This window comes from Dermacentor silvarum, chromosome 2 (genome assembly GCF_013339745.2).
Source record: "Dermacentor silvarum isolate Dsil-2018 chromosome 2, BIME_Dsil_1.4, whole genome shotgun sequence".
Lineage (NCBI taxonomy): Eukaryota > Metazoa > Arthropoda > Arachnida > Ixodida > Ixodidae > Dermacentor > Dermacentor silvarum.
The window spans coordinates 200,893,538-200,904,552 of record NC_051155.1 but is presented as its reverse complement, the minus strand read 5'-3'; the positions used below and the strand labels follow the sequence as shown (position 1 = coordinate 200,904,552).

Here is an 11,015-nt window from a genome sequence, read left to right as displayed (position 1 = left end):
AGCATGCAAACACACCAATGGAAGTGGGTCGTGCTGCAAAAAACAAAGAAAGAGAAGAGGCGAGGCTCATGACATGAGTGTTACACAGCCCCTCAGCTTCGATATGAAAGAATGCAGGGAAGGAATGTCGCTCTTGTAGATGCTAGCAGAGGCAAAGGTAGAAAGTGTCAATATTGGTAGTAAAGCTTGGCTCCTGGCAGCACGGAGGAGCAACATTTCAATTCCTCCAATGAAACAATTTGAAAAATTATAGCAGTAGAACGCTCCCTAGACAACACTTTGCAAGTTCCAGTCTACAACCAAAATTTCTGACGGGGCCCGGTGATGTGCCCTTTGACCCTAGGCCATCATCTACATTTCAATTAAAGCCACAGGTATGCTTGCTTTCTTGGCTTCATGTGGTCAGGGCTCAAAAACTGTTACGGCAGAAAACACCTTCATTGTCCAGGCATTGTTCTCTAGTGCAATTCAAGGCAGCAACCCTTCCAACCCTTTGGAGACACCGAGGCTGCTTACCTTATGTGATAATTACGTATTGTAGAAGTTAGTAAGCTTACAACTGCTTGGCAAAGCTTTGAAGCTATTTAATAAGACGGTGAAACCAATAATACCATTCACAGTCTAATTTCAAAGCCTCAGCTTGCCCTAGAAGCAGTCTTTCACAATTCAAGAAGACGAGCTCTAATGCCTTTACTGCAGACTTTCTTGTGCTGAACCTAATAAGTACAGTAGACTAGTTGTGCTTTCACTGCATTGTTGTCACTTCATGCCTGAAATTTGATATACCGAAGCCTTATCGCCAATCACCAAATGACAAAATTCACGCAACTTGCGTTGGCGTTCCTGACAGCCTGCTGACCTCCAATTAAATCAACATTCATGGAACCCCTCTTTCACCAAATTGACACACTACTTTCATTCACCCTTGTCCAAACAACTTGTCAATACTTCTCAGTTGCTCTGGAAAGACAGAATTTTAATTAAAATACAATATCCGTCACTCAGTTGCACAATCCTGTGGAACTTCACAACAGGAGCTGTGTTCTTCCACGAGGGTCCTCTTGAGCCAACTTTCTATACCACCTAATTTCCTAAACATCACAAGTTGTATAGCAGGGCCTACAATGAACTGCAGTAATGCATTTATGGTATTCCTTTGGCTCCTCCGAATCACAACAGCTATCTTGTTTTCAACTTTAGTAGTTTCTCCCATTGTTTCTTAGGCAAGTCATTAAACAGCTATTGCATGCTTGTGTACACGATCATAAGGCTTGCTCTGCGGCACATCGAGCTTTGCCTAGGCAGCAAACATAGCAGATGAAAAATGGCTACACTTTACAAAGGCAGGTCAGGTTTTTTATTTGGTTGCCGATTACTTATCATCATCCCAGTCCCCTCTTTCAGGCTTTCCCTTGGGCCCTCCAGCTGGCTTAGCCATGATGATTTGATCAACATGGAGAACTGTAGAAGCAGCATTGGTCGCATACTGGAGGCTCCAGTGCTTCGTGATCAGAAGGTCCAAGAGGCCATTCTTCACAGCATCCCCCAGGCCCTCATCCTTGAGGCAGGCATTGGGATCCCCCTGGTTGTGGGCTGCTTGGATCTGGGCCAAGAGCTCTTCGGGCTTGGAGGCTCCCGAGTTCTGCGCCAGAGTCCTGACGAGAGACTCGAGCGCCTGGGCGAACTTGTGGGCCGCGTATTGCTCGAGGCCGGGCAGGGTGTCTGCCCAAGTGGCCAGGAGCCGGGCCAGCTCTGCCTCGACGGCGCCTGCACCGGGCACCAGGCGGCCGTCCTTAGTGGCCGCTTTGAAGGCGTTCACGCCGTCGTCCACTGCGCGCTCAGCGTCGTCCAGCAGGCTGTCGGTAGAGCCGCGCAGCAGCACGGTGGCCACGCGGGACTGGCGGCCCTCCTGCCGGAACACCACCACTGGCGTGTCGCCCAGCTCGTCCAGGTAGACGGAGTCACATAGGCCAAGGTCTTCGGGGCGCGGTGCGGCAAGCTTGGGCAGCGCGGTGGCGCCCACGACGCGGCACACACGGCGCACGTCGAACTTCGAAAGCAACCTCACCGCCATCAGTCCGTACTTATTGAGGTAGTGGAGCGCCATGTCACCCACCTTGCCGCCACTGACCACCACCTTGACGCCGGCGTCGGCGATGGCCTTGATCTGCGCCTCAAGCATGTTCTCTTCGCCCCGCGAGAAGTTCTTCAGCTCCTGCGCCGACTGGATCAGCACCGTACCTTTCGTCTCCGTCTGCAGTGTGTCTACGGCGCATGTGTAGACTGCGATCTTTGCGTCGCGGGCTTTGGTGATGTCGCCTTCGACCTGCCGCTTGAAAACCATGCCGAGGACTACCTGAGACTGGTCGAGACCCGAGCCGAGTATTTTGCAGACGCGAACATTGTCCACGTTGAGAGCACCGGATTCCGGAAGCACTGCCTGGCATGCCTCAGCCACCAGCTTGGCCAAATAATCAGCGCCGGCCAAAGGCTTGCTTGACATAGCAGTGCGAACCGCCTTGATAGCTTGATCCGGCTTGTGCATGTCCTGCACTTCATCGACTTTCAATTGGGGGAGAAGATCAAGAGCCTTTTTCAGCGCGAGCTGATAGCCCTCAGCCACTTGCACGGGCGTGAGACCACTTCGAACAAGCTCTTCGGCATTTTCCAATAACGCGCCGGCAAACAAAACTACCGCATTTGTTCCGTCACCCACCTCGGCTTCTTGCATCTGAGACGCCATGACGAGCAGCTTGGCGGCGGGGTGTTGCACCTCGAGCTGATTGAGAATGGTGGCAGCATCGCTGGTCACAGAGAGTTTTTCCAAGTGGTTGATTACCATTTTGTTCAATCCGTTTGGTCCATAGGCCGACGCGACGCTTCGAGCAAGCTCGACGCAGGCCTCAATGCTTCGAAAGAGAGCTTCATCCACGCCCTGGAAGTGTCGAGAACCTTCTTTCAGCATCTGCGAAAGAGCTGACGAAGAAGCGCCACGGAACGACATGATCGTGGCTGAGGTTTGTAGAAATGCGTGGAGTAGTCGCAAATTCTGCTCTGAGCACTACCGAATGAAAACTTAGCGAGTACGAACGCTAACTCGCACTATCAATGAAAACCTCGTGCTCCGCCGGTGGTGACAATGCGCCGGCCGCGGACAGATTCCCTTATTTGGCGCAGCGCGACAGGGGCGCTGGCAGCATTTAAGCCGTTGGCTTCGTATGCTTGTTGGCTTTGGATCGATGCTCACCAATGGATAGGCCACGGTGCTGTGTTGGCGCTGCCGTCGTTACCAAAACCGCATCAACTGTGTGCCGGAGTCTACCAAAATTGTGCCAACTGGGTAGTTATGCAAGTCACTTCGAAAACAAAACCTCACTGGCCATTTAAAACAAGGATATAAAGCACTTGCTAGCACACTTTCGTTCTTATTGCGGTGGTTCAGAACAGTAAATATTATAGTTTGTGATGGCATGTAATCACACAGTTCGTAAAAACAAAGTTGGCGCAGAGTCTTGAACATCTCCGATATGTATCTCTCTTTTTTATTTTTATTTTGTATCTCTTTCTCTCCAATCGTTATTGCAGCCGTCGGAGCAGTGTTATTGGGTGTTATGCTTCTTTCTTCATGTAATCTACATTAGTTCTGCACTATTCGGCGTTGGCAGATAGTAGAGGTTGTTTTGATTTCACTGTTCGCTTGTACATTTTTAATCATCTTACGCACGGTTTTATAGGTGCGTGTGCTCTATGTCAGTGACCCATGACGACCTGGACTGACCCTAAACAAATGGTTACGCAACTAAGCGCCTTGAGATGACTCACGTTGAGTTGAGCCAGTTGCGTGAGCTGCCAGACAGCTTGGCCAGAGCTAGCGATTCTATGGCTAGCGCCTCAGCGCGTGACGTTGGCTTGGCATGAATGAAATACGCGTGTGATGCAAAAAGCGCAACCCACTTGGTGGAAAGAACGTAAGCGCAGCTTTAGTGCGGTGGTAGATAGCGTTCCATTCTGGAATCTGCTCATTTCCATTTGAAACTTCGTTACACGCAGGTTGCCTGGCTAGCTGGCGAAGGAAAGAGGTCAGGTGACTCGCAGGCCGGACAGATTGAACGGTTTGAAGTTGGAAGGATTTGAACGTATCGTTTTATGCATTGTCGTCGTGGCTTCGATACTGTAACATCTTTCGTGTCGAGAATTCTGTAACAAATCTGGGCCTGCAGAACTTCAAGTCGAGAAAAGTAAGTCACCGCTTTTTTTTTTCTTTTGTATCATTTTGTCGTGCTAGGCGTTGGCGACGAAGGACGAAGTTTCCCGGCCTCGTGTTTCCGTTCCCTGTGTTCGCATTAGCTGCGCCACTACGTTGTTGTCAGATCACCATAAGAATCGTTCTTTGCGCGCCCACGCTTTAGGAACCAGCTCGCAACTCATGTAATGGAAAGGCCGCAATGGAGAGGCCACTACACCAGCAGTTCGCAGCTGTTCTAAATGTGACCACTGCGTCATGTGCGCAGTGAAAATTCCTTAGCTCCTCTGTGTGGCCTTGTATGTATGCTTCGTGCTTTTCAACGTCGATTACAAGTCGGGCTCCTCTTTTTCTTCTTTCAGTGGCTGAGTTTCACGCGAAAGACATTGGGCTACGCGTCCAGAAGAAACTGCTTAGTCGCGTGAGCAACAAGAGCGTCGCCAAAGCTTTCATTGATGACGTCTCCGCGAGTCTGCTGGATAACTTGTACAAGCTCGTAAAGAGTGTCACGGGCAGCAAGAAAGACGCAGAGAAGGTTACTAAAAACATTATAAAGGTGCGTACCACTCAGTTGTGGTCGATTTTGTTGTTATAACAGTGCCATTTTCGCATTATGTGTCTCGCCACCCTATTGTTGTGCCATATTTATCTTGACCCACTAACTTTAGCTTGCCTTCATACTATTTTATGTGCACAGTGATTGTGTTGACCTAATTGATATGTTCATGTGGAACACTTACTTTGCCTGCTTCTGTGCAGATTAAGTAATAATAATGTCATGTGGTTCCCATGAAGTAGCGCCTAGTTAGTGCCTTAAGTGCATATGACTTGAATTTTAAAGTTATTTTCAACAGCCGCAGAATTAACTAATAACGTGCCGTTTGAGCGACTGAAGTCCCACTTTACATACTTTGTGCAAACAAATCAGATAGACTTGTTTCTTTCTTAATGTCCATTGCATCTATCAGCACCCCCATACTAAATTTATGTGTTCCAGATTGTCGTAAAGGTTGGCGTCTTGCACCGAAACAACCAATTCTCAGCAGAAGAGACAAAGGTGGCTGAGCAGCTTCAGCGCAAAATGCGTGCTCTTGCCATGGCCGTGGTAAGCTTTTATGAGATGGACTTTTCATATGACCGAAGATACCTTGTGGGTGCTTTCGACGAGTGTCGTGCCCTGCTTTCCAACCTGGTGCGATCCCACCTAACAGCCAAGTCAATGGGCCGAATTGAGCACGTCTTTGGCTTCTTCGGGAAACCAGAGACTCTCGATTCCGTGTTTGCAGGCGACAGCGTTCACCGTGAGTGCCTCGGAAGGGTCGTCAAGGACCTGCATGAGGCCTTGGATAAGGAGAGTCTGTGAGGGAGAAAGTTGGCCTGGTCATGAAGAAGAATGTGTGTGTGTCACGGTGCTGACACATTACCTGGTGAAAAGGTTGTGCTTACTCGGCACGCTGGGAGATGTGCACCACGTAAAAATGTAGTCACTCTATGCAAACTCGAGGAAAGTAAACCTTACTGTGAGGATTGCCATGTTTGCTCACGAAAAGCCTTTGCATATTCAAGGTACTGCATGCATTTACAGGGTTAGGCATCGCCAAGTATGTTTTAGAAAAGCTGTTGGCTACTAACTGAAGAAGAGCCAAAAGAATGGACATGCCTCGAACAAAAAGAAAAATCGCCAGTCTACTTTTAATGCCTATGTGACATATGTAGCTACTCTACTTGTGCCTGGTGAGGTGCCTTTAGGTGCATGGACTTCTATGCACCTATAGAACATTTTTGCGGTTTAAGTGGTATGTTTTATTTTATTATTTTGCACAGACTTGTCACCCTTGTAACGCAGATACTTGCTGCCTACATATATAACTCCAATGAGCTGCGGCGATTGGACTTAGCCTGCAAGGAGACTTGGTGCAGCAATGAGATTTTCTACTGGTTTCATGTGCTTATTGGTCTGACAGTGCCTCCACGGAAGATTGTCAAGCACTTAAGTTTAAGAAACAGTGAGTCAGAACAAGTGTGGGTCTTGTCATGAGTCATGGATAGTAGGTGCTGAGCTACATTTAAAAAAAATATTTTGTGCTCTTTGTTGAAGGAAAGTATAACACTGCCAGAGGTCAATATAATGACTCGCCACCGATGCTGTGTAGCTGAGAATCTTGTCGCCCTTCGACAGCGAGTTGCACGAAGCTGCACCCCTTCCGAGGCCAGCATAAGCCTCTCGGTGGGATGAATAAAAAAGAATTGATTGTGAAGCTGAATAATCCTTACAAAATAGCAGCCTCTGCTTAAATATATGGCGGCAAATTAATGACCAATTTACTTCAGCTGTGGTCAGGATCAAATGCCCATTTAAAGACGGAAGTATAGGATTCGGTAAAGCTGCACTTGAAATTACGTTTTCAGAATTTCAACCCGTGTTCTTATTACAAAGCATAAATTTTAGGAAACTGCCAAATGTCATAATGTTAGAAAAATTGTGGGCAAGCTAGAACTTTGTATTGTCTTGTCCCACAGCTTATGTGTGCCAGTAAATAAACCAAACATCATTAAAGGCAGGAAACAGTAAAAGATCACTTAAATGATCCTGAGGGGCCCAAAGAAACCGTTCGCCCAAGTGAGATGTAAATATATGAAGTTGCCATTTGTATAATAGCTGTTTGCGTGATGGTCGACACAATCTTATTTTATTACAATGGTTAAATGAGAATGAATTTTTGATACTATGCATGTAATAAAAGGACCAGAACTCGGGCTTGCTACACGCATGTCGAGAAGCCTTCCAGTGAGTACAATTTATATGATGCGGATATGAACTTTATCAATGCCAAACTGTGCCTTGCCTTGATATGTTTTATAACATGGCACGTGGCCGACATAATGCACCATTTTTCTTTTATGTTTGTGGTGGCGTGTGGCCTTATGCTACAAAACCCTGAGCTTGTGCATCTGTTTGTGTGTGTGCACATCTTTTTTTATACCTACTTACTCTTTTGAACACTGCAGTCTGTTGCTACTTTGTGCCACTGCATTTCATCAAAGCCTTTTGCCTATAAATATAGCTGCCCAAGTCATTGCTGCACTTTAAACAAAACAAAAAAAGAAGAATCTTTAGAGATGCCATGGTATACATACACGACTGCTCCCTTTTTTTTTTTCCTTCGGTGGTACTACTCTTCATCTTGCCTCATTACTTGTCAAGCTAATTAATTGCGACATTCCAGTTTCTCTTGCATGCAGTTCTTTTAAAGTTCATGAGCGTGCACACTGTGGCTCCAGTTTGAGTGTCCTACAAGTGCTGCAGAGGAACAAATTTATTTATTGCAATGCTGTTACTCGTGATGGAAACAAATATGGCCCCAGTTATTTGTTTCTTCTAGCCATCTCTTGCTAACTTATTGCACAGGCCAGATCTGTTCAACCTGTTCATCCCAATATACTTCCAAAGTATGTCAATATACTGCTCTTGACATTTCTGCATTGTCACGATTACTAGTTGCTCAGCGGAACTGGTGTGATGTCATATGCATTTGAATGGAATGTGCCATTTAAGAAGGCGCTTGCTCAAGGACGACTGATATCAATTCAGCCATGTAACAAAAGAAACTGTAATGCTCTAATGGTGGATGTGGTTGGACATTTACAGTTTTCCTCATTTTGTAGAAAGCAGCCACCAAAAATTGAATCACTGGCTCAACTACTAATGAGTCTTGGATTCTTTTTTATTGACGCTATTTTTCTTTATGCATGTTCACTGGTGTTTTGACCTCACATAATCTTTTCCAGCACTGCCTCTCCCCCTCCTTCCCATATTTTTTCTAAGCCTTTACCTTTGTTCTTTCTGTTTACACCTTTATTACGTTGTTATTGATAAGTCTGCTTACGACTTTATTCTAGTCTAAAGCACATTTTACAGGTTTACCACTGGGACTAAATGTTATGCTCATAATAATGCCTCCATTTCTTTTTTTGAGTTGTGCACTTTGTTCATCATAATATTTAGTTTAATTTCTTAGGAGGAATCTGCCAGTCTGGGAGACATGTGCAGCAGCATTTCTTTTTCTTTCTTTTTTTTTTATAACATAAGAGCCTTTAGTCACCTCTCCAAATAGCCAAGAAGTGCCATAAAGTAGTGTTTGGTTATCATAGAATCTCTATGCAGAAGTGGATTGTGTGTTCTTAGCTGCAGAGTGCTCTGTTCAATTAAGTGACGTGTGACATCTTTGACATGATTTTTCTTTTTTTTTTTTTTATTGCTAGGGTGCATATTTTGGAACTATCATTTTTGAGGATATCTCTTTCAAGTGCACACTACTTCAGTAAATAAGTGGATGTGATGAAAGAAAACTGTGGGCATGCATATCTCTCGGACTTTTCAATATGAGCACATAGGCAGCAAAATGTTCCGATATCAAAGGATGCCCTTTATTGCATTGATTTTTTATGATGCAAGTTATGTTTAACAAAGGTATCCCCATAAACTGGTTCTTCTAAAATAGTGCCCTAGGCTTCTTTTTTTTTTTAATTTGCTGCAAGTGAAATGCCTACCGGTTAGCACTCTGTTAAAGCAATACTAAAGGCAAATGTTAAGTCCAGCTAAAGTGTTAGATTAGTGCTCTGACGTGACCAAAGCATCACTTATTTATCTAGAACAGAGCGTTTGTAAGTAAAAAAGAACGTATTGAACAGCTAGTCCAGTGCCTTATTGCTCTAGGACAGCTACAGTGTCGCAGGGGACTCAATGTACTGGCACTTTTGTGAGAAAATGACAAGCTTATCATAGGATTGGCACCATCACCATGAGGATATCGTATAGAGCCAACTGCCAATGGCATTAGAGGTATTAGTTATTAGTAGTCAGCCACTCCAGTAAAAAAGAATAAACATGAAAAAAAAAATGTTGTGAACAATTTAGTGTGTTCTTCTAAAATGCTCTCGTGATGCCCTTTCATATCACTCCGACGGTGCTTTTGCTTGGGAATGTGGTGCCATCTTTGAAGCCCTCTGGGTTGCCAAGGGTGTATAGCATAGCATAGCCTCACAGATAACGAAAATTCTGCTGCACCACATGTAGGTGACATAACTCAACTTTTTTTTTTTTCCTTTTTTTTTCCCAGAAACTAAAGCCCATATGTCAAGAGATTTTCATAACCTCCCTGTTAGTCTCGCTAGACTTAATATTTGCCTTTAGTGTCCCTTTAAGGTGCATTCAATCTGAACTCATGTCACTTGTAAGCGATGAAGAGCTGGCATCACCAATGCTCCATAATGTTCACACCTTAAACATCAGGATTCACTTGTTACCAACACAAGGTGTAATAGTGCCTTTGTATCAAGTTAATGTTGTGTAGTGGATCAGTTAACTAGCAACTGTACTTAGATAAGTGACAATCCCATTGCCTGTAAACATGAATGTGCACATTGCTGCCAACTTTTAAACCTCAGTTCATGAAGGAGTCACTTGAAGACTATTACCTGCATCTTCTCAAGCCAAGTTGTTTCTGGTTGTTTGTAAGGCTCATTTTTCTTTTATTCGTTAATAACAGAGAATAAATAATCTGGATACTTCAACATCTGTCTCGTCATTTCTTGAGCTTGTCTAAAAAATATACAACTTTTGTGGACTACATTTATCAAATAAAGTGGCAATTGTACTGATTCCTGATTTCATTGAATTTATTTGGTTGTGCCTCAATCTATGTTTGTTCTGCACATTTCATATCCACTAATGGAACTTTCTAACAGAACTCTCAAAGTGCTCTTATGAGGTCTCACTTCAAGCTCAGTGGTACCGCTGAGACAAGCAAAGGCACTTGTGGTCAATAGCACTTCTAAATTGGCCACTGACAGGAAAAGGTATCAGATTCAGTTTTGTGTAGCACATGAGTTACCATTGCAGAAGATAATGCAGCATTCCTCTACTAAAACCTGTTGTTAATAGAGGTGCAGCCATTTGACTAGTTGTGATGTAGTGTGCCTGCCTGCTGCGGTAATTGCAATCTTCACCAAATTGCTTTGAAGCACAGTTGAAATTGCAGGAAAATTGACGTCTCGCAAACCTTGATCGATTTTTTGTTCAGTAACCCAGGAAACTGTCAAGGTAACAAAACAATTCCTGCACCCTTCTTCCTTTTTTTTTTGTTGGCAACTTCAACCACTGCCTTCTATTAGTCCTGCTCGTGGTTCAAAATTTTACTCTTCCTGCTCTACTCCAAGACAATTAAAAGGCTGAAGGCTGTCTCCTCTGTCTGTGTAGTTTACTATAGCTCTCCTTTCATAAAAAATATTTTAGCAGCTTGTACACTTTTTCCAAAAGCAATAAAACAATGTTGGACATTCAAAAGCAACATGAGCAAAGCAGAGCATTGAGGCCTTTGGAAACCTTCCTTTGTGTGAAAATGGATTGCAAAAACCGAAGGGCTATGCAAGAACGCATGTAAATCAATAGCAGGCCTCTACACCCTGAAATGCTAGTAACGCTGAAGTCAAAGCCAGAAAAAATGCAGCAGATCCAACAAGTTGGAATCTGTATACAGCAAAGCTTTGTGCGAGTGCATAAGGAGTCGAAACAAGAGTTCGTGTTTATTGAATGTCCACACAAAGTAACACAGAAAACTTTACTCGGGCATTGTAGAGAGGCTAATGCAATGCCGCGGATGCATGAAGGCGAGCTTTCTGGTTTCTTCTTTTTTGTCTTTCCCATAAGTGGCCACCGCGATGATGATGATGATGATTTATTGGCATCCCCTTTGAAACGGGGCGGCGACAA

General features: G+C 44.6%; 2 protein-coding genes across 2 annotated transcripts; one reads left to right on the top strand and one right to left on the bottom strand.

Annotated features, from left to right (window-relative positions):
- Positions 1-1,334: 1,334 nt before the first annotated feature.
- LOC119442444 (T-complex protein 1 subunit theta) lies at positions 1,335-3,172 on the bottom strand. The gene has a single exon (XM_037707330.2). The coding sequence runs from the start codon at positions 3,002-3,004 to the stop codon at positions 1,373-1,375; it is 1,632 nt and encodes a 543-aa protein (XP_037563258.1). The 5' UTR covers positions 3,005-3,172; the 3' UTR covers positions 1,335-1,372.
- A 369-nt stretch (positions 3,173-3,541) lies between these two features.
- On the top strand, positions 3,542-9,817 carry LOC119442445 (tumor necrosis factor alpha-induced protein 8-like protein). The gene is made up of 4 exons (XM_037707332.2): positions 3,542-3,968; positions 4,051-4,238; positions 4,606-4,799; positions 5,241-9,817. Coding segments are annotated over exons 2-4 (561 nt in total). The 5' UTR covers positions 3,542-3,968; positions 4,051-4,237; the 3' UTR covers positions 5,607-9,817.
- The last annotated feature ends 1,198 nt before the right edge of the window (positions 9,818-11,015 follow it).

Bases quoted from the DNA above. Each gene is read 5' to 3' on its own strand.
- LOC119442444 (XM_037707330.2), bottom strand. From the start codon at position 3,004: ATGTCGTTCCGTGGCGCTTCTTCGTCAGCTCTTTCGCAGATGCTGAAA.
- LOC119442445 (XM_037707332.2), top strand. The intron at 4,800-5,240 runs GTGCGTACCACT...TATGTGTTCCAG, and splicing joins TTACTAAAAACATTATAAAG to ATTGTCGTAAAGGTTGGCGT.